This window comes from Carassius gibelio, chromosome B1, assembly GCF_023724105.1.
Source record: "Carassius gibelio isolate Cgi1373 ecotype wild population from Czech Republic chromosome B1, carGib1.2-hapl.c, whole genome shotgun sequence".
Classification (NCBI taxonomy): Eukaryota; Metazoa; Chordata; class Actinopteri; order Cypriniformes; family Cyprinidae; genus Carassius; species Carassius gibelio.
In genome coordinates this window covers 33,039,662-33,064,238 of record NC_068396.1, presented here as the reverse complement: position 1 = coordinate 33,064,238, position 24,577 = coordinate 33,039,662, and the positions used below count along the sequence as shown (strand labels likewise).

Genomic DNA, 24,577 nt, shown 5'->3' with positions numbered 1-24,577 from the left:
AGAGAGAGAGAGAGAGAGAGAGAGAGAGAGAGAGAGAGACTGGTGCTCCGTTGTGCTCCGTTCTCCCGGTGAGATGATGATGGCAGCGGAGGGACAGAGAGTGGTGCTGATCACCGGCTGCTCGTCCGGTATCGGGCTCGCGATCGCCGTGATGCTCGCGAGAGACGAGATGAAGCGCTACTACGGTAAGACGCGCATCTGTGATTCATAGTTCATCAAAGTTCTTGCTGAAATACTGTACAGTTTGCCAAACAACCTTAAAGAAATAATTAATACATCAAACTACAACCGACTGCACAGGTGAAAAAAATATTTTTCATTTTGTACATAAATTGCTTTATCTTCACGCTCTAATGTTGTACTTAATGTACTAAAAGTTATTATTTAGGAATTATTAAGATAATCATAAGAACATCTAAGTGTGCTATTTTGGGATGCCATGAATATTAACTAAAATGTGCATAAGGTGTCATAGGGTAATTTTTTGAGCTGAAATAATAAGCTTTCCATTGATGTATAATTTGTTAGGATATCAAACCACAATACTGGGAAATCAAAATATTGAGAAAAAATCACCTTTAAAGTTGTTCAGATGAAGTTCTTAGCAATGTATATTACTAATAATTATATATATATATATATATATATATATATATATATATATATATATATATATATTTACGGTAGGAGATTTACTAAATATCTTCATGAATAAGATCTTTACTTAATACCCTAATGATCTTTGGCATAAAAGAAAATTGGTTAATTTTGACCCATACAATGTGTTGTTACTACAAACATATCTGTGCTACTGATGACTGCTTCTGTGCTGCAGGGACACACATATGTATTTAGTTATCATAAGTGAACTACTAATACTAGGTTTTACATAAAAACAGAGCACTTCAAGTCTTTATGAAAGTGCACTTTCTTCTCTTGGATCAGATTCACTGAAGAGTCTCTTTGTTCGGTAGAGCTCAAGACACTCCAAAAGGAAAGAGATTCGGATGATGGACATTTTTGAAGTATTTTTGTCAGACCTGGTATTGTTAGATACAAAACAAGTCTTGTTTTTCTAAGCAGTTTCATGAAAGTAACAGAATAAAGGATGCAAACTTGACCAAATATGAGATGAATGCAGATTCAGCTGTGAAGTGTCATTATTCAGATCAATGCAGTGCGGTTTTAATTCAGTTCAGTTCAGTAACTGTGTAAAGTTCATTCATTATGAAAACCGGTTCAGTTTGTAAAATGTTGCATAAACAACAATTAAAAAGAGCTTGAGCCTGAGATCTCAGATTACTCTGCTATGATTAGCATGGTAAGACTAATGAACTCATTAACTCATTAACTCTTTGCCAGAGGTTAAGACTCAGAGGATTGTCTTCATCGGTCAGCTGCTCACTGGCTGTTGGGTTTGTTTCTGATATTAATGTGATTTTTTTTGTGTGATTAATGAAAGAAACTCACTGGAGTCTATGGCAATCAGATCTGATTCATTCCCCTCATATTAAACACTACCTGGACAAAACACACACACACATTTACATCAAGAGTTGCTTTCTTTTTGGCCAAGATCTTGTTTTGACAGTAGGATAGTGGAGGCACTCTGGAAAGTTTTGGTCATTCATATATATATATGTATATATATATGTGTGTGTATGTATTCAGTATTTATTCCTCTGTGTGTGTGTGTTCAGTATTTATTCCTCTCTCTTTCTGTGTGTGTGTGTGTGTGTTCAGTCATAGGGACCATGCGGGATCTGAAGAGGAAGGATAAGTTAGTTGAAGCGGCAGGAGACGTGTACGGTAAAACTCTGTCTCTGCTCACGCTGGACGTCTGCAGTGATGAATCTGTCAAACAGTGTGTCGACAGCATCAGAGATCGACATGTAGACATACTGAGTGAGTACACACACACACACACACACACACACATAGTTTTGAATGACCCCAAACATTTGAATGTAATTCTATATAAAATATTAGGAATGCACCGAAATGAAAAATCTTGACCTAATTCGAAACTGAACAAATTTTGTCTTGCTTTTCAAAGAAAAAAATCAATTACAAAACAACAGTCTCTTAGTCTCAAACAGTCTCTTGCTGTCAGTGCTTGTAATGATTTTTGCATCTTTCTTGGACAAGTTCAGATGCTTCCACACTGCTGACATGTTAGCTGCATTATAAAGAGTGCATGACTATGCCAACCTGTTTTATCTTTAAATATTCCCAGCGTTACTCATCATTACTGCATTTTTACTAGTAACAGTTCAATTAGAGAGCTCTACTATTAAATTCTTACTGGTAACAATGCCAGTTAGAGAGCTCTCTAAATCAGTTCTTTCTAGTAACAATTATAATTAGAAAGCTCTACTAATAAATTCTTACTAGTTACACGTCCCTTCTGACTTCCATCCAATTTCTACTAATAATTCCAGTTAGACAGCTCTACAACTGAATCCTTCCTATAACAATTCCTATTAGAGAGATATCTAATTTAATTATTACTAGTAAAAAATCTAATTAAAGATATGTTTCATTGCAGAGCTCTGTAATTGAATTAAAGAGCTCTCCAATTAATTTGTTACTAGTAAGAATTACATTAAAGTGCTCTCTAATTCAATTGTTTCTAGTAAAGAAATCTGATTAAAGATGTTTAATTGCAGAGTACTCTTATTCAATTAGAGAGCTCTCTAATTTATTTGCTACTTGTACAAAATTGCATTAAAGAGATCTCTAATTATTTTTTTTTTTTACAAATTTGTTTTTAAATTTACACTCATTAACTTATTATTGCATACAGATTTATAATGTAATACAATACTGAGGTGCAGATAATTGCCACCATTTCCAAAACGTAGTATAAATAGCAGAAAATCCTGCTATTTTAACATTGTTGCAAATAGCTATAGATTCTATTTAAACTGTGTAAATAGCATATTCACAAAGAATGCTGCAATTTGCACTTAGTGTATAACATTCATCACTATTTACACTTATATGAACATATTGCATATATAACCTTTTGCATATATTGAACATTATATATATCGCTAAGAAATTATGCCATTTTCATTATACCTGGAAATATGCATATTTAAATTACTGGTTGTAAAATACCTGTTTTTGTACATGGGTGTAGTTGCAAATCTGTTTTGCATCTAATGAAGTTTATAATAGTAATACAATCTAATCTAATACAAGTTTTTTTTAATAGTGAGAGTACAATTGGAGAGCTCTGTAACTAGATTTCTTTCTAGTAAGAATTTATTTAGAGAGCTCTATAATTGCATTTTTACTAGTTAGAACTGAATTAGAGTGCCCTCTAATTGAATTGTTACTAGTATAAATACAATTACGACGATTGACGATTTATTTTAAGATAAAACGGCTTGCCATACATGCCTCTCACTCTCCAGTGGTTGCTATTTGATCGCATCACATCATTGTTTGGTGCAATTTATTAAGTCTTGCTTATTATTGTTTTTGCTGTTTTCAGCTGAATAATTTTGGTTGCCAAACATTCGTCGCTTCCCTATAAATGAGCTTAACTAATTAATCCAGCACAGCAACTAAACAAGTAATGAAGAAGAAGGTAAAGATGGAAGCTCCATGTCACTGTGTTAGAGCAGTGAAGGTTCAGTCAAGCTGTGGTCTGTGTGTGTAGTTAATAACGCTGGCGTGGGTCTGGTGGGGCCGATTGAGGCTCTCAGTCTGGACGAGATGGAGCAGGTGTTCGAGACCAATTTCTACGGTGTTGTGCGCATGATTAAAGAGGTGATGCCTGACATGAAGAGGAGACGCTCCGGACACATCATCGTCATCAGCAGCGTGCTGGGCCTGCATGGTGAGACGCTCACACACACACACACACACACACACACACACGCTCTGAGCTTTCATGAGGATCTGCTGAATCACACACATGTGGAAACACCAGACAAATCAGACTCATGTTGTTCTTCACAGGTGTGGCGTTTAATGATGTTTACTCCGCGTCAAAGTTTGCCACGGAGGGACTGTGTGAGGGTCTCGCCATCCAGCTGATGAATTTTAACGTCTAGTGAGTCTCAGCATTTGCCATTCGACTCACACTCCTCATTTCCTCTTCCTGTCATGTGACTTAAGGTTTCTGATGGTCTTGGACTCTTTTTTTTTTTTCAGTGATCAAAAGCATGAACACTAGATCTGTGCTGATGTCTCTCACTTCAGTCTAACGTATTTCCCATCTCTGTGTGTGTGTGTGTGTGTGTGTCAGCGTGTCCATGATCGAGCCCGGGCCTGTAAACACTGAGTTTGAGCTGAAGCTGATGAAAGAAGTCTCTAAGAAGGAGTTTGTTGGTGCTGATCCAGAGACGCTCCATCACTTCAGGTCCTGCTACCTGCCCACACAAGTCAACCTCTTCCAAGGCCTGGGACAAACACCTAAAGACGTCGCTAAGGTGAGAACATCAACTCATACCCGGTCACAATATCACTGTTTTCACTTTCAGAATGATTTCCTTCCAGATTATGAACAATTAATACATTGAGAGCCAATAAGATCCACCCAACCTCACAGAGCTCAAGTGTTTATCATATGATGTGTGTGTCTGCAGTGCACTAAGAAGGTGATTGAGTCGTCACGGCCTCCGTTCCGTAACCTGACGAATCCTCTGTACACTCCGATCGTGGCGCTGAAGTACGCGGATGAGACGCGCAGGCTGTCTGTTCACACCTTCTATCACATGCTGTATAACCTGGGAGGAGTCATGCATGTTACCGTGAGAATCATGAAGTTCTTGAGCTTCGGATGGTTACGGAGAAGATCCATCTCACCAACCTAACACACACTCACACACACACACACACACACACACAAACTAACAATATCACCAACCTAACACACACTCTCACACACACACACACACACACACTATCAATATCACCAGCCTAACACACACACACACACACACACACACTAGCAATATCACCAGCCTAACACTCACACACACACTCTCTCTCTCTCTCAAACACATGCATACTACTGTACAAACAGAAATATGTGTATTTCTATCTTTGAACAGATTAAATTCTAGATGCACAAATACTTTGTTAGAGAAATGTTGATTATCTTTGTAGCTTTCAGAGTAAGAGCCTAATATGAGATAATTTCTGATTGTATATAAAGCACTATAGTAATGTAGATTTCTGATTGAAACTGAATGTTATTTCTAGAGATATTTGAGTGATAGCTGTGTGGCTCCTGTCATATAAAGCTGTTGTGCTGGTGGAGAAATAATAAAGCAGAAAAGAGCATCATTTCAGAAGAAGAGATGCTGATGAAGATGTTCTAGTGATCCAGCAGCAGATTGAAGCTCTGAAGCTCCTGAAAGACTGAATTAGAGCCAGATCAACTGTGTTCAGCAGCGATACTGTGAGTGTTTGGACACAATTCATTTAGTGAATCGAGTGTTAAATCAGCGCAGACAGAAAAATAAAGCAGACGATCAGGAGACGGATTCATGCGGAGTCAATTCAGCCTCTGATCTCAATCACATTCATGATTATTCATACTGTCATCGGTTCACATCAGGATTCAGAAACCAGTTCAGGATCAAATGAGTCACTCATGGACTTTTATTACATTTGATGAGCAGTTTACAATAGAAATATTAAAGCACACATATTACTCTGTTTAATAAAGATTCAGAACAGTATGAGTCTGATCTAGATTCATAACTTCTGTATGACAATGAAAAACTAATGAAAAATGAATAGAAATGTAATGATGTGAGATTTGATGAGTTTGTGTGAAGATCAGAAAGAGTCTCTCTATCATTTAATATCACACAGAGACACGGAGGAACCAGGATAAACCCTAAATCCAGCGTAGAGGGGTTCAGTGAATGTGGTGTTGAGTGTGTGTAAGTGTGTGTGTGTGTGTGTGTCAGAGACCCTATAGAAGGACAGAACACCAGCAGACACGTCCACATACACTCCTACTCTATTAGAGGATGGATAGACAGCAGGAATAACAGCTCTGTTATTATTGTGAAGTACAGAGAATCTGTTATAAGAGCACTCCAGACTCCAGGATTTGTCATTGGATCCAAACACACAGTCATCACTCCATCCTCCTTTCCCGGTGATTGCTTTATATGACACTGATATACCAGCACTATCTCCGCTCCATTCAGTCTCCCAGTAACAGCATCCAGTCAGACTCTCAACACTCAGAACCTGAAGAACATCATCAAATCTCTCTGGATGATCAGGATACAGCTGAGGATCTCTCACATGTGTGATCTTCTTGTTCTCATCAGACAGAACGAGTCGAGAGTGTGCTGTGTTTGGATCCAGTGTGAGATCACAGGCATCTGAACACAAGAAGAGAGAAACATCAAGAACAACACAACACTGAAGATGTCTGTGTGTTTACAGCTTTGACTAGATTTACAAAGTCCAGAATGTCCTCATCATTCACCGATGTGTTCACTAATATAGTGAAAGCTGTGTTTCAGTGTTAAAGTGTAATGATAGTAGGTTTCTGTTCGCTCTGACAGACGCTTCTTTCAGATGAATCTGTGTGTGTCTGTGTGTCTGTGAAGATCATCAACACTTTCTATTTACAGTGTGTTTCCGCTGGTCACTGTAGCCAATCACAGACGTGTTTGTTGAGAGCGTGAACACAGCGGCCAATTTCAAGAAAATTAATGGACCCACTTTATATTAATTGGCCTTAACTACTATGTACTTACATTTTAATTAATAATTTAGTACAATGTACTTATTGTGTACATACATGTTTTTACATTGTACTTATATTAAAAAAAACGACATGTAATTACATCTGTATTTAATTTCTGTAATTACATTTATAATTACACTGTTGACCCATACTTTACACCTTAACCCACCCTTAAAACTTACCCATACCTCCAACCCTCTCCCTAAACTTACCCCTGTCCCACCTCAATAGCAGCAAAAGTGTTTTACAATACAATATGAACACAGTAAGTACATTGTACTTATTTTTTATGTAAGTACATAGTAGTTAAGGCCACCTAATATAAAGTGGGACCAAATTAATTTTCTTGGACTGAAATATAGAGGTCAAAATTTATTTGTAATTGGTTTAAAAAATATATTTAAAATATATTTTCAGAAATAATCACAAATAAATGGCCCAAATTATATTGGTGTAAAATATATTTACATAAATTTGACCCTGAAGAACAAAAGCAGTCCGAAGTCTCTGGGGTATATTTGTAGCAATAGACAAAAATACATTGTATGGGTCAAAATTATAGATTTTTATTTTATGCCAAAAATCATTAGGATATCAAGTAAAGATCATGTTCCATGATGATATTTAGTAAACATCTTACCATAAATATATCAAAACTTAATTTTTGATTAGTAATATGCATTGCTAACAGTGATGCGTGGGTCAGTGTATAAACAACCCGCACCCGACCGATGTTTTCCATTAACCCGACCGCAACTCAGACCGTGAAAAAAAGAAAAGAAAATATTGTACCCGACCCGATTCCTGACACGCATTTTTTAAAATTAGTAAATGCGTCGCCCCTACAGGATAATAAGCGTTATGACTGCACACATAAGGCTTGCCACAAAGAACCGGTTAAAGTAATGATTATGAATGTGTTTAAATTAGCGAGGAGACATTTAATTGTTTAGTAATAAACTGGTGTTTTCTGTGTCACTGCTGAGATGAAGTTAATGATGCAGACTCACCATGAACGCCAGAGAGAAATACACATTTCATATGGATTACATCATCAGAGAGTAGCCTATTTATTTTGGTTTGAATATTTTAGTTTAAAAGTAGACATTTCAAGCTTTCTGTAATATATTGCCTATATTTCTTTTTAAACCCACCGACTAAAAGATTAAGACACTACCTTAACCAAAATATCACCCAAAGTTTCTACAGCTTTTTTCTTAGCTATTTCAAATCTTTAAAAATTACTGTGGCTAACTTGTTACTGCAGTCAGAGCGATATGAATGTGTGTGATGTCCGGCATGATAAACGCTCGTCACTTCTGCTGCCCAAACTTTGTCAGCCTGTGGGTCATTTGGTTTATTGTAAAACGATTGCACTGATTTGCATGTTTCTTGATGATGTGCTATTTTCTGTGGTACTCACATGCACCATGTCGCTTCATGTCGTATTCTCCACCATGTCCCACAGAAAAACTGCTTTTGCATAAAATGCAAAAAGCTCTCTCTGCTTCGCCATCTACAGGTCTTAACCAAGAGTAGGCTATGTAGCGGTCCATTCGCTAATAAAAGTGCATCTTCTCTTTTTCGTGGCCACACTGGCGATGGCTGCTTAACCTGACCGAACAGCGTGCGCGCTCTCCAATTTGAGATTGTTGAGGAGGCGTTCTGCACCAGTCAACAGTTTGATGACGATGACGTACGACTCAGCCTATCGACTAACGCTTTTATTGCTCTCCTCTGAACTATTGGACATTACACAGTTAACAGTACACCTATGGATGTATCCGTGTATTTATTAGGCAGGGTCGAAAGAAAAAGCGGGACAGATCCTCAATATGCATGAGGCGGAACAAAGGGTAAAATTGCTGTACAGTACAACAAAGCGGGACAGGTGGTCACTCTATTCGCGCCAGTTATTCAGCCAATAAAGTGTAGACCTATGTATTTCTCAATTGTTTCTAGTACTATATAAATTACAAAGGTATTTCAAATGACCTGACCGACCGCAACCCGAATATCATTCAAATGTTTTTGGATGACTCGTAACCGCGGGTGACCGCAGACACCTGCTCATTTCGGATCAACCAGCGCATCACTGATTGCTAAGAACTTCATTTAAACAACTTTAAAGATGATTTTCTCAATATTTAGATTTTTTTTTGCTCAATCAAATATTGTCCTCCTAACGAACCATACATCGATGAAAATATTATTTATTCAGCATATATATATATATATATATATATATATATATATATATATATATATATATATATATACTGTATATTGTAAATGAACAAATATATTTTCAAAAATATATGTTTTTTAAATTCATAATTATATTTTAAATAAACTATGGAAAAAAAAAAACTTTAAAGAAAGTAATGAAATACATTTTTAATTTGACAAAAAATTTAATTGAGAAAAATACTGTATTTTTTTTTTTTTACAGTTGGTTTCGCTTTTCTTACATTAAACAGAAATGCATGTAAAATTATAAAAAATAATGGTGATAATAATGAATGAGATCAGCTCCAGATGCTGCAGATGGCATGTTTGCTCTCGCTGTTAAAAACAGTCAAACGACTGCATCAACGGCTGCCAAACAACAAACTGTAAAACTATGTAAAATATCCTCATTTAAATAAAGTGCTAAACTTCATTTAAACTTGAACAAACTGCTGTTTTACAGGTATTTTGTGCATTTTTACAATCAAACACCTTCACTAATAAACAGTTTTAATTTTTATTAAATTTTATAATTTTTTTTACATCTATTTATTTATTTTATTTTTTTCTTGCTGAGCAAATCTTTTCTCTATTGGGAAAACATTTCAGGCACATGAGCAAAGCTGCACAGCGCACACAAAACAGTGTGTAACTTTAAACTTTAATGTGCTATTTATATTTGATTTGACCCTTGATGACACTAAATGATGCACATTCTAGGTTACCTGAGAAAACATGTTCTACAGTGCTGTGTTACCATTAAATTCTATTAAAAATCATTTAAAACATCTCACTCAGAACAGTTCAATTCTTTATAATAATATAATATAATATAATATAATATAATATAATATAATATAATATAATATAATGTTATTTAATATAACATAATATAATATAATATAATATAATATAATATAATATAATATAATATAATATAATATATCAACAATAGTGACAAAATATTCTGATAAACAGATCAACGCTAAACGTCACTAAACAAGCTATTAGATTTACAAAAAAAAAAGCTTTTTGTTGATTGTCATTTGTGATTTGTTGTTGAGATAAAGATGTAGATGTGTATCTTTATCATCTGTCCTGCAGTGTGCTACTCTTCAGCTGCACACTCCTCACAGACATTTGAACACATTTCTCTTGGTTAACATTAGATTGAGTGGACATGTAAAGTTGCTAATGCTCTCATATATTTCAGATAAAAAGCCATATTTGACAGGAGAATGAATGATAGGTGAGTACCATTGATTAGCCATTAACTATATATCCGTCATAGACTGCATGACTTTGCCCATATTTTGTGACTAAACAACTAATACAATTTTGGTTGCCCAAGCCTCTTCTGGTCGACTAATGATTAGCCAACTATTAGGGGGCAGCCCAACATTCAATAAATTTTAATCCATATGTATTAAGAGAAAGATATTTCTACATGGCTCTAAAGTTGAATCCATATATTACTGTTATGTAGTGACACGCTACTTAAATAATCTTTGTGAGCAAAGTGACTGACACTGCTTACTAGTTCAAAAAGACTTATAAACTGTAAAAATCATCTTTCTCTTTTAATCACAGGATTCTGTGATGTTTGTTTATGGCACAAAAAATATCATTAACCTGACAGAAAAAAAACAATGAAAGTCGATGAGATGAGTTCAAACAACGAACTAGATGTATGTGTGTGTGTGTGTGTGTGTGTGTGTGTGTGTGTGTGTGTGTGTGTGTGTAGACCTACACTTTTGTAGTCCTGCTTTCATCCTGATCTCTCCTCCATGATCCACACTATAAACACACAAACACACATTATTGCAGATCTGCTTCATTCACACATTCACAGACACACACACACGCACACGCGCGCACACACACACACACACACACATTCAGTATGTCAGTATTAATGTTTAACATACTTTAGTTTCTTCAGTGTATAGTCTGGATCATCCAGTTTGTGACTGAGCTGCTGTACTCCTGATGGTCCTGGGTGATTGTAGCTCAGATCCAGCTCTCTCAGGTGTGAGGGGTTTGAACTCAGAGCTGAAGACAAATATCCACAGCATTCCTCTGACACCATACAGCCAGACAACCTACAGACACATAACAGACAGATCATCTACAGACACTCACAATCAGATCGTCTACAGACACACACAGAAAGATCATATATAGACACAGATACAGATCATCTACAGAAACACAGACAGATCGTCTACAGACACACAGAGTCAGATCATCTACAGACACACACACAGATCATCTACAAACACAGCCTGACAATCTACAGACACAGAACCAGAACATCTACAGACACACAGTCAGATCAACTACAGACACAACGACAGATCATCGACAGACACTCAGTCAGATCATCGACAGACACACCGACAGATCATCGACAGACACTCAGTCAGATCATCTACAGACACACCGACAGATCATCTACAGACACACACAGATCATCTAGAGACACACACAGTCGGATCATCTACAGCCACAGATAGACAGATCATCTACAGACACACAGTCAGATCATCTACAGACACACAGACAGATCATCTACAGACACACACAGTCAGATCATCTACAGACACACAGTCAGACCACCTACAGAAACACAGACAGATCATCTACAGACACACAGACAGATCATCTACAGACACACACAGTCAGATCAACTACAGACACACAGACAGATCATCTAAAGACACACACAGTCAGATCATCTACAGACACACCGACAGATCATCTACAGACAAACACAGTCAGACCACCTACAGAAACACAGACAGATCATCTACAGACACACAGACAGATCATCTACAGACACACAGTCAGATCAACTACAGACACACAGACAGATCATCTAAAGACACACACAGTCAGATCATCTACAGACACACAGACAGATCATCTAAAGACACACACAGTCAGATCATCTACAGACACACAGTCAGACCATCTACAGACACACAGTCAGACCACCTACAGAAACACAGACAGATCATCTACAGACACACAGTCAGATCAACTACAGACACACAGACAGATCATCTAAAGACACACACAGTCAGATCAACTACAGACACACAGACAAATCATCTAAAGACACACACAGTCAGATCATCTACAGACACACAGTCAGACCATCTACAGACACACAGTCAGACCACCTACAGAAACACAGACAGATCATCTACAGACACACAGACAGATCATCTACAGACACACAGTCAGATCAACTACAGACACACAGACAGATCATCTAAAGACACACACAGTCAGATCATCTACAGACACACACACAGATCATCTACAGACACACACACAGATCATCTACAGACACACAGAGACAGATCATCGACAGACACACAGACAGATCATCTACAAACACAGCGTGACAACCCACAGACACAGAATCAGATAATCTACAGACACAGTACCAGAACATCTACAGACACACAGTCAGATCAACTACAGACACAATGACAGATCATCGACAGACACTCAGTCAGATCATCTACAGACACACCGACAGATCATCGACAGACACTCAGTCAGATCATCTACAGACACACCGACAGATCATCTACAGACACACATAGTCAGATCATCTAGACACAGTCAGATCATCTACAGACACACACAGATCATCTACAGACACACAGTCAGATCATCTACAGACACACAGACAGATCATCTACAGACACACACAGTCAGATCATCTACAGACACACAGTCAGACCACCTACAGAAACACAGACAGATCATCTATAGACACACAGACAGATCATCTACAGACACACACAGTCAGATCAACTACAGACACACAGACAGATCATCTAAAGACACACACAGTCAGATCATCTACAGACACACCGACAGATCATCTACAGACAAACACAGTCAGATCATCTACAGACACACAGTCAGATCATCTACAGACACACAGTCAGATCATCTACAGACACACAGACAGGTCATCTAAAGACACACACAGTCAGATCAACTACAGACACACAGACAGATTATCTACAGACAAACACAGTCAGATCAACTACAGACATACAGACAGATCAACTACAGATACACACAGATCATCTACAGACACACACACAGCCAGATCATCTACAGACACACACAGCCAGATCATATACAGACACACAGCCAGATCATCTACAGACACACAGACAGATCATCTACAGACACACACAGTCAGATCATCTACAGACACACACAAGACAGATCAGATCACTTATCTGTTCTTCATACCTCAGTTTCTGCAGCTGACAGTTCTGACTCTTCAGTCCATCAGAAATAATCTTTACACCAGAGTCCTGCAGGTCATTGTTACTCAGATCCAGCTCTCTCAGGACACAGTTTGAGGATTGTAGAGATGATGACAAACTCTCACAACACTGAGCAGTGAGATTACAGCCAGCAAGACTGAAAGAGACAAGAAAACACATATCAACTACATCCAAACATAGTCAGATCATCTACACACACACATCAACATTATGACCGGCTAAATGTACATTCAATTCAACTCGATTACACTTTATTGTTGGAATCTCTTCCAAAAATATACTTGCATCTCACAGCGTGTACTGTCTCACATCAATACACTTCCACACCAATTAATAACCAAACAGTACAATAGACAACTTAATCATAAAAAAAAATATATAAAAACATAAACACACAGCTACAGTGCATTAGTATAGTCCTTTATATGTTCCAGACCCCAGAGGTCTAATTAGACTCTGAATTCTGATTTATTATTTTTACATACTGATAAACAAAGGATTTACATAATCGGTTTAATCTAGCAAATGCAACTCTAAGCCCTGTATTTACAGGCAAAAAATGATATTCCTCATACAAAATATAAGAAGGGTCACAGACATTTTTTCCTGACAAGACCAAGGTTTTTTTTTTTTTTTTTTTTTGTATACAGATCTTTAGGATAAAAACTTTGCTCAAGCTCTTGGCCTGTAATTTAAGATCAAATAGATAGCAATCTAGCGAGTCAAGCTTTGTGATGAACAGAGAGAGAACTATACCATGCAAGCACATATTCCATTTTGCACAACACTCTGTATTACAGATTGAAAAAAACAACAACAAGATCTGCTTATTTGCTCCAAATGACCTTAGACTTCTAATAAAACAGATATGTTGTTGTACCTTACAACAAAGATAGTCTATATGTGCACTCCATGATAAAGCAGCATCCACACAGACACCCAGATCTTTATTGGAAGACACTGTATTATGTACAGACCCTTGTTTTTGATACCTATACTCTGAGAGACCAAAAATAATTTCCTTTGTCTTCTTTTTATTTATAAGTAGTAATGATCCGTTGTACAATCATCTGTATAAAAAGTAAAAAGGAATAGTGAGCTCGCACAACCCTGAGGCGCTCCAGAAAAAGTAACAATTGGAGTTGAAAATTTCTAATGAACTCTAAAGGCCTTTTCAAACTGAATGTGAAAAAGAACGTGGCACAATGATGCTTCTGAATTGAATCAATAGATCCCTGTAGGTCTAGTCACACCAGGCACGATTATTTGTGACACAAAAAAGCAAGGAATTTTTTTTTCGTCCTGTGTGAAATTTTTTTCGCAGTCACTCCTTTCTACACAGAATTGAAAAATAATTACACTACAATACAAAGGTTTTTGTGAATAGAAAAGGTTGGGGGAGGGACCCTTGCACTATTGACTCTGATAGCAGGGGGTCCTGAGGTAAAAAGGTTGAGAGGTTGAGAACAACTGCTCTAGAAAAATACAATGAATTACAAGACTGTAGAGAACAGTGCACTATTGCAGACTTATATACAGGTTTTAATTACATTATTTTAATATCGTCAGTCGTGAACTAAAGTGGGCCGTTTTAAGGCATCAAACTCCAGGGCTGAATATGAGTCCCACGCCGTCACTGTATATGAGAACAGATTCATTCTTACATTATATAGAATATAGTATCTGTGAATTATGTGATCTAAAGAGCACTGTCTGTGTTCTTCACCGTGCATGAGTTTTATGAGTCAGAGAACGTCAATCGTGTGATTATATCTCCTGCCATTCTATATATGAAAAAATTTGAAACATTTTTTTTCTACACATGAAATATGAAAGCAAACAGGTATTGTGATGATATAATCTGTATGTGTTTTTATGCAGCTCGTGGTATTTTCATTACAATAAAGGATGTTTATTACAAATTAAAAGCAGGTGTATATTTTAAGATATGTTCTTGTAAGCATTATAGATGGATTGTGTTTATTTATCTTAATTTAATGCTGTGTGTTGAGCAGTGAAGGATGTTAACTTCATACACGAGACACATATCTGAGGTTGTTGTTCAGCGCCACCTAGTGTGCAGAAGAATTAGCAGAAGGTGATCAATCGTTTGTGCTCTGTAATAAGATAAGATAAGATAAATAAGATAAGGATTAACTTTTATTTGAATCATCTTTGTCAATAAAAGTTCTGATTGGATTGTACTGAATGCAGAAGTAATTTCCAAGAAAAAAGGACCAGCTATAGTTTTAGGCTTATCCAAATCCTTCAAAATCAATGTAATAAAGTTAGCACTGCATCTTCAGTACTGTGTTCAGAGGTGGGTACACAGCAAAATCTCCAGTGTTAATTTAACACTCTGAGTGTGGACACATATAAACACTGAAGCAGTGTTAAAAGTAACACTGAAGCAGAGTTGAAGTTAATGAGATAATTAAGAAGTTAATTGAGTTATGATTGACCATTATTGAAGACACCTGATGTTAACAAACAGAATCACCAACTGAGAAAATCACAATTTATATGTCACCATTATAGTGATCAGTGTTTGCTTTAGTTGGGATCTTGACCCTTCAGTTATTAACTTTAGATTTTGTGTGGCTGTGGTAACAGAGTTGTTACATACAGATAGACCAGAGCCAAGGCTATATTATGGCATTGATTGTGGTTTGGACTAATTGTCATGGATTGACCTAAATGGCTGAGTTCGGGTTTTTTTACTATGTACATAAATTAGGTGGATAAGAAAGTGATCCAGCATTTTTGGCATAATATGACATGTTTTTAAAAGTTAGTAGTACATAAAGAAAGAGTCCTTTAGTTTAGACACACAGACATCAAGAATCAGCGTGAGCATCACAACAACGGTGACCATCAATGTTGTAGCCAAAAGCATGTTGTAGCCAATAAAAACTCATCCATGGCTCCCATCATGCATTGCGGCATGAATAAATTATGAGCTTTTTTAGTATCTAGATTTGTGATGTTCAGAGTAGATCTGTTTATCTGAATATACTGTTTGTCACCTTTGTTGAGATTCATACGCTGATTCTTGTTATCTCTGTGTGCCTAAAATTAAAACTCTTCAATAAAAAAAAAAAATTCAGAATCACAAGAGACGCTTACAAAATGTATAGAAAATACAGATTCTTTCGTTGTGGAATCAAAGCTGTTATAATCGATAATGATCAATAAGAAGAGAAGAGACTGTAAATGAGTTCAGTGATTAAGTTCAAGCAATGACTACATTAAAACATAATTATCACCACCCAATGATTTTTGCTTTTGGCTTGACACACACGTTTGAAAATTAAAAAGTTACAAGCCAAGATCCCAACTAAAGCAAACACTGAACACTATAATGGTGACACACAAATTGTGATTTTCTCGTTTGGTGATTCTGCTTGTTAACATCAGGTGTCTTCAATAATGCTTAATCATAACTCAATTAACTTCTTAATTATCTCATTAACTTCAACTCTGCTTCAGTGTTACTTTTAACACTGCTTCAGTGTTTATATGAGTCCACACTCAAGAGTGTTAAATTAACACTGGGGATTTTGCTGTGTAGTAATGAGTTACATTTACTTGAGTAAATGTTTTGGGTAACTAACACTTTTGGAGTATATTTAAAGATGGGTACTTTTACACTTAAGTAAATTTCTGGGAAAGAATTAGTGGTGGGTGGTTTGATCAAACATTTATATAATGTTTTTTTTTTTTTTTTAAATTATGCCGGTTTTTTTTCACATGCATAATCAGGTGTACAATGCATTTTTTTGCTGGTTGATATTCCAAGACGTGCTCCAAACAACAGACCAGGTTCCTCTTTTTGGCACAAGTTCTTCTGTGTCACGTTCCACTAGTTCTGCAGCATCCATCTTCTCTGTAACGCCTGTTTCACACATACTCTGTCTGCAGTGTGTATGCAGTCCGCAGCCAGACTCATTGTGCTTTCACACAGGTCGCGTTTGCAGTCCGCTACTGATCCGCGGCTGTTTAGTCCACAAACACAACATTTGTTCATTATTTTGATTTCCTATATATATATATATATATATATATATATATATATATATATATATATATATATATATATATATATATATATATATATATATATATATAGGGGGAGTCATGGCCTAGTGGTTAGAGAGTTTGACTCCTAACCACTAGGGTTGTGGGTTTGAATCTTGGGCCGGCAATACCACGACTTAGGTGCCCTTGAGCAAGGCACTGAACCCCCAAATGATGAACACTGCTCCAGGTGTGTGTTCACGGTGTGTGTGTGTGTGTGTGTGTTCACTGCTCTGTGTGTGTGCACTTTGAATGGGTTAAAAGCAGAGCACGAATTCTGAGTATGGGTCACAATCAGAGCCGGATTATCCATAAGGGCACTTGGGCCACTGCCCAGGGGCACCAACCATTCACAACAACTAGGGGGGCACCACATTACACAAACTTTAAAAATATTTTTCGTAAATTGTTTTATTAACTTGAAATTCTTTAAAGACCATACATAACTCGTTTATGAACACTACCTTAACAACAATAATAATAAAAAATTATAAATAAATAAAGATTACATGACCACTATCAGTCCCCCCCTTCCGTCCCCAATCTGTCAGAGTTGAGTTGGTCCACAACAAGTACGCGCAAATGTGTCATTTTTTTAGCGGCTACAGAAAATGAATCAAAATGGACAGACGTCAACTGAGTGGTTTTGCAAAAATAAATTTAAAGACAGACAAGGAAGCTAGACGTTTAGCTAAAACTCAAAACGTTCCAGGGATCGAAAGTTTTATTTTTAAAACGAGAGAAGAATGAGCTCAGGACTACAATGACACAGAAGCAATTGACTGTACTCTCCCTCTTTACCATTGAAGTTAAAGTTAAAACATTACCGTCTCCAGCCGCGAGAGGGCGCTATATGCTGCTCAGTGCTCCTGTAGTCTACACTGAAACATAGAGCGCCCTCTCGCGGCTGGAGACTAATGTTTTCTCTTGGTGCTTGGTTCTTAATAAATGCGACTTATAGTCCAGTGCGACTTATAAATGTTTTTTTCCTTGTCATGACGTATTTTTGGACTTATGCGACTTATACTTAGGTGCAACTTATAGTCCGTTGGACAAGTTAATAAATTACATTTGAGAAATCAACTTAATTATGTTTGAATTGGGAGGGGGGGGGGGGGGGGGGGGCGGCTTTTGAGGTAGTGCCCAGGGGCACCACACTGTCTTAATACGGCCCTGGTCACCATGCTTGGCTGAATGTCACTTTCATATCATATTTTTTTTTTTTTCAGCATTGTGAGTCTTTTATCACAGAACAGTAACAATCTTTCATAGTTATAGACATTAGTTTAAACTCAATAAATATAAACAACACATTATTCATGCATTTTACTTTTAGTTTTGTATAATAAGCTGCTCAAGCAAGCGGCAAAACATTTAAACACAATAATTAGCCTACTTTTATTTCTGTTAAAATTAGTGATGCACCGAAATGAAAATTCTGGGCCGAAACCGAAACCGAAAATTTAGGATGCACTTGGCCGAAAACCGAAACTGAAGCCGAAAATGGCTTCTTTGGATCTGAAATGAAAAAAAATCACAAACCAATAGAATAATCAAACTTTTATTAACACTTACAGTTACATAACAAAACCTAAAATATTTTTTAACAATAAATAAATAATATTTTCTTCAAGTTTTCTTCCATTGAATAAAATAGTTTAACATTTGTGGGGGAAAAAACAATCCACAATTATCTGAATAACTGCACACACACACAAAAAAAAAAAAAAAAAAAAAAAAAAAAAAAAAAAAAATCACAGAATGGCAGTGGGCCTCCTTTCTGTTGCTGCATGTAAACAATTATTTACTTGCATTTTAAATTTCTGTGCAAAACAATGCAAAACAACAGTGCAAAAACAGCAATAGAACTTAATCCAAACTCAAACTATAAACAACATTTATGTAGCCTTAGAAAACACAGTTGTGCAGTGCTAAGCAAATTAATGTAACTATATAAACAGAAAATTTGACTGCTGTTTATTTAAGGAAACGTGTCAGGTTTCTCTTTAAGAACAAAAGTTGCTCAGCTTTTTGACAAGAAAGATGGTTCCTCTTCTCATTAAGAACATGAGATGCTGCACTGAATAGTCTCTCACTGTCTGTGCTGGTGCTTGGGGCAGATAAATACCTGCGTGCAATCTGTGCAAGCAATGGAAAGCGGTCTTTGTTTGCGCGCCAGTAGTCCAGAGGATTGTCGCTTCTGGCAATGGGTTGTTCAGCTAGATACATCTCTATTTGTTGTGCGGCTGCGCTTGTTTCAACACCGCTACGAATTGGGGTGCTTTCCTGTAAAATTTCGTCAAACATCTCAGAAAGAGAGGGAGTGTACGCCTCCTCACTTGTACGCGACCGTTTCTCGGGCACCGTTTGCGGTGCGCTTCCCGTCGAGTCTCTTGCTTCACCAGATGTTTCAATCTCCGTCAGCTCTTTTTGTGTAATTTCACGCACTCGCTGCTTTTTCTCTTCGTCAAAATAATGTTCTTTAAAGCGCGGGTCTAGTATAGTTGCAATACAGTATAGAGGGTTGGACTCGGTGTCTCGGAAGCGCTTGTTAACAGCCTCCAAAAGAGTCTTTTTAGCTGTTTTTACACCGTGATCTGTTTCCACCTCTTTTCCCAGCAGACGCTTCAGTGCTGCTATCAAAGGAATAACCTCTGCAGCTGAGGCTTTAGCCGAGCTTATTTCCTTGGTCATCTGTTCGAATGGGGCGAGAAGAGACACTATGTTTTCCATTAGCATCCACTGGTGTGCACTCAAAGTAGCGGGCAGATCGTAATCTGTCATATAGGCAGCTATGAACCGCTTCTGCTCAAGTAGACTTTGCAACATGTAGTACGTACTATTCCAGCGAGTAGCTACATCTTGCTGGAGACGTTTGGGTGGCATCCCAAACTGTATTTGCAAATCTTGCAGCCGGGAATAAGCAAGCGGAGAATGTTTAAAGTGTCCCACAATCTTTCTCCCGATTGCTGTTATTTCAGAAATGCTGCGCTGACTCAGCAATCCTTCATTCACAGCCAACTGAAGCGTGTGTGCCATGCATGGTATGTTGTTCAGTCCACTGTCCTCCATAGCCTTTAACATGTTTTGTGCATTATCTCGGACAATCACATGCACATTAGATTTCTCAATGTGCCAAGTGTCAAACATTGTAGACAAAGCATCAGATATCGCTGCTGCGGTGTGTGACCCAACAAACTCACGTGAGTGAAGCAAAATGTTTTGCAGTTTAAAATCAGAGTCAATCCACTGCGCTGTTAAGCTAAGCATGCTAGTTGGGCTAACGTCTGAGCTCCAAATGTCTGTGGTAAAACTTAGAGTTTGTCTGTCTGTGGACATGAGCTCATGAACGTGTTTTGCAACTCGGTCATACATTGCAGGTAGACTTGTTTCTGCAAAATAGCGTCTGCTTGGCAGTGTATAACGTGGCTCAATATGTTGTATGAGCCTACGAAATCCAATGTCCTCCACCACAGAAAACGGCTGGTCATCTAAGGCAATGAATTCCATCACTTTCTCAGTAATGCCACGTGCTTTGACACTATCTTCCTCAAATTTCTTAGTCTTTTCAAATAACGTGGCCACAGAGGGTGTTTGTGATGTAGTTAGGGTACTTTTAACCAATGTTGTTTTGCGGTACTCCTCATGTTCAACTGGATGTCGTGTTTTCAGGTGGTGTATCAAATCTGTTGTCGAAAAGTTCTTTGGCACCGTACCCCCTCTTGAGACTTTTGCGGAACAAACGTTACATATTGCAAATTGTTGTCCTCATCTGAAACTTTAAAATACGTCCATACCGCTGACATGCTTAATCTTTGCAGACGCGTGCAATCAGCTCGACCGTGAGTGAAACCTGCTTGAGCACAGAGGGGAGGGGTGGGTGACGAGTGATAACAGCTTGACCTTGAGTGAAACCCAAGCGCTAGCGCACGGATGGGAGGGGCGCGGTTGATATTCATTTTCGGTTGACATTTTCGGCTGGATTTTTTATTTCGGCCCGAAACCGATAATGCCATTTTCGGCCGAAATTTTCGGCGACCGAAATTTCGGTGCACCCCTAGTTAAAATATTTACAATGAAAACACCACAGACAGAAACAGTCTTGTGCAGGTTGCATTTAAATCTTTATCACAAGCAATCCCACGGGTCTTAAGGCGGGAGTACATGGTGCGAATTCGGATGGTCAGAAGATCGTGTCTACGCACATGTCATGAGTGAGTTTATCTGAAAACCGTACGGACGAGATGATATCCCTTACGAAAAATAACCATGATTTTATTATAGTAAAACTGTAGTAACCTATGGTTTTTTGGCGTGTTGACTACCATTTGTATAACCACAGATTTACTACAAATACCATGGTTAAACTATGGTTAATATAGCAAAACCATGGTTAATTTGTGGTTACAATGGTTTAACTATAGCAACCATGTTTTTTTGGTTTTATTTGTAGTAAAACCATGGTTAATTTTCGTAAGGGATATGACACAATTTTACGACCTGCCAATTTCCAAAGCAATCACACGAAGTTGATAGATGCGTTCGAACTGAAGCAGCGCTGCACAGAAGGATCACTGTATGACATTAAAGTACCGCGAGAGCGATAAGAGAGCACACGGATCCAATGCATTCGAAACGCTCTCACAGTACTTTGATGTCATACAGTGATCATTCTGTGCAGCGCTGCTTCAAGTCGAACGCGCCTAATATAACTGCTCTCCCTCTCTCATAACTGCATATCAAATATTGATATGATATTGATACGTGACTGTTTCCTACATATACAGGTTCTTTTTCAGCAACAGGAAACCGGGACGTGTGTCACCCTGTGTGTGTGTGTTCTTGTATATAACTAAAATGGGTATTACAACGTAAACATGGTTTATTAGGACAATTCTTGTGCCCTCATAAACCAAATGGCTTTAAAAAATACTAAACAGTGTTTACTTGAAATTTTAAACATGCATTTTTCCATGATGGATAGAGGTAGTGTATGGGGATAGAATATACAGTATAGAAAACCGTTACGCCTATGGAGAGTCCCCGTAAACTACATATGCGTGTGTGAGAGAGAGAGAGAGCGAGAGAGTTCAGCGAATTTATCCTCCTGGTCAATAGTCCACATTCGCCATGGTGCTGCCGTCTTCGTCTTTCTTCTTCTGTGGTTTTTCTAGTTCGTGATTGGTCAACTTAAGATAAATCAACAAATCGGCTCGTTCAACCGCACACACGTCACAAATTCAAACCGATAGCTCACAAACTTTTTAGACATGTTTAAAAATGATCGGGAGTTAGGGAAGTGCTCATAAGGCACTCTGCTCGGCTCGTAATTCATCGCAAATGATACGAGCCGCAACCATACGATCATACGCGATTTCCATATGATTGAAAAAAAATGCACCGTGTACGCCTGCCTTTAATGAACTTTGTTTTTCTGCTTCCATGAAAGTGAATATATATATTGTTTTCCTTGTTTATCTAAAAGTGCTCTTTTTCTTGTTTTTAACCTAGCCAAAAAGCCATGTTTTGGGCATGAAACACAGTAGGCTTTAATTAGTATACATTTATTGTGAAATTTCCATGTCAATCCATGTTTATTTTTCCCGCAAACAATGCATTGTCACTTTAATTCAGCGCATGCAGCACAGTAAAAATAGACTCAGTACGTTAACAATTGCTGCTCTGCTGCAGACGCACCGCTCCTTGAACACACTGACAGACCGCAACTGCCTGCAGCTGGAATCTGTTAACATGGGTGTGTAAAAAAATATGCAACGCATACGCACTGCAGACGGAGGATGTGTGAAACAGGCGTTATAACGTAACACCAGAGAACTGCTGCACTGTGAAAAAAGTCAGTAAAATATACAGCAAAACACTGTCAAATTCCAACGGTAATGGAGCGTAAAACCAAAAACTTCCTTTTACTGTATTAAACAGATTGAATAACCGTTAATTGTGAGACTGGATAAAACTTTGTTTTTTACTGTAATAAAATGTTGAAATTATAAATATTTTCTGTGAAAACAAATAAATATGCATACATTTTACAATTAAATATTGTAATGTTGAAAATGTCTGAAAACCTTTTTAAGAGTAAAACTACATCTTTTGGGGTTGTGCACATTGGAATTCACAGTATAAATTTGTAGATTTTTAAGCAAACAAAAACATCAATTTTTACAGAAGCAAGATGTAAAAAAAATAGGGTCCACCGTAATAATACAACCAGTAAATACCATTTAAAAAAAGCAAATATCAGCAGTAAAAGACAATAAAATTGATAGTATTTTTTTTATTTTAAAATTCAAATACTAATATAAAGATTAAAAGTAAGGCCTGCAGTCACGGTTAAAAAAAAACTGTCAAATTTACGGTAAAACACCGGCAGCTGTGGTTGCCAGGAATATACCGTGAAAAAAATGTGCACAGCAAAATATCCAGTGTTAATTTAACACTCTTGAGTGTGGACTCATATAAACACTAAGCAATGTTAAAAGTAACACTGAAGCAGAGTTGAAGTTAATGAGATAATTAAGAAGTTAATGAGTTATGATTGACCATTATTGAAGACACCTGATGTTAACAAGGAGAATCACAAACGAGAAAATCACAATTTGTGTGTCACCATTATAGTGGTCAGTGTTTGCTTTAGTTGGGATCTTGACCCTTCAGTTATTAACTTTAGATATTGTGTGGCTGTGGTAACTGAATTGTTACATACAGATAGACCAGAGCCAAGGCTATATTATGGGCTTGATCGTGGTTTGAACTAATTGTCATGGAGTTACCTAAATGGCTGAGTTCGGGTTTCTTTACTATGTACATAAATTAGGTGGATAAGAAAGTGATCCAGCATTTTTGGCATAATATGACATGTTTTTAAAAGTTAGTAGTACATAAAGAAAGAGTCCTTTAGTTTAGACACACAGACATCAAGAATCAGCGTGAGCATCACAACAACGGTGACCATCAAAAAAGCATGTTGTAGCCAATAAAAACTCATCCATGGCTCCCATCATGCATTGCGGCATGAATAGATTATGAGCTTTTTTAGTATGTAGATTTGTGATGTTCAGAGTAGATCTGTTTATCTGAATATACTGTTTGTCACCATTGTTGAGATTCATACGCTGATTCTTGTTATCTCTGTGTGCCTAAAATTAAAACTCTTTAATAAAAAAAAAAAAAATTCAGAATCACAAGAGACGCTTAC

At 37.3% G+C, this 24,577-nt stretch overlaps 2 protein-coding genes across 10 annotated transcripts in view; one reads left to right on the top strand and one right to left on the bottom strand.

The window, feature by feature from the left end:
- The first annotated feature begins 38 nt into the window (after positions 1–38).
- On the top strand, positions 39–5,304 carry LOC127949522 (retinol dehydrogenase 8-like). Its single transcript, XM_052546971.1, has 6 exons — positions 39–185; positions 1,744–1,905; positions 3,671–3,850; positions 3,973–4,066; positions 4,262–4,445; positions 4,602–5,304. The coding sequence occupies exons 1-6, from the start codon at positions 74–76 to the stop codon at positions 4,827–4,829; spliced, it is 960 nt and encodes a 319-aa protein (XP_052402931.1). The 5' UTR covers positions 39–73; the 3' UTR covers positions 4,830–5,304.
- A 288-nt stretch (positions 5,305–5,592) lies between these two features.
- Positions 5,593–24,577, bottom strand: part of LOC127949401 (NACHT, LRR and PYD domains-containing protein 3-like) — a 68,786-nt gene continuing 49,801 nt past the window's right edge. For 6 of the 9 annotated variants that reach the window (XM_052546588.1, XM_052546592.1, XM_052546591.1 and 3 more), the window contains 4 exons: positions 13,247–13,420; positions 10,891–11,064; positions 10,713–10,759; positions 5,593–6,362 (listed from right to left, as the gene is read on the bottom strand). In XM_052546588.1, the coding sequence (XP_052402548.1) occupies positions 5,821–6,362; positions 10,713–10,759; positions 10,891–11,064; positions 13,247–13,420 (937 nt within the window). In that variant the 3' untranslated portion in view covers positions 5,593–5,820. The remainder of the gene's footprint in view (positions 6,363–10,712; positions 10,760–10,890; positions 11,065–13,246; positions 13,421–24,577) is intronic. The other 3 variants (XM_052546593.1, XM_052546595.1, XM_052546597.1) reach the window with 1 other exon arrangement.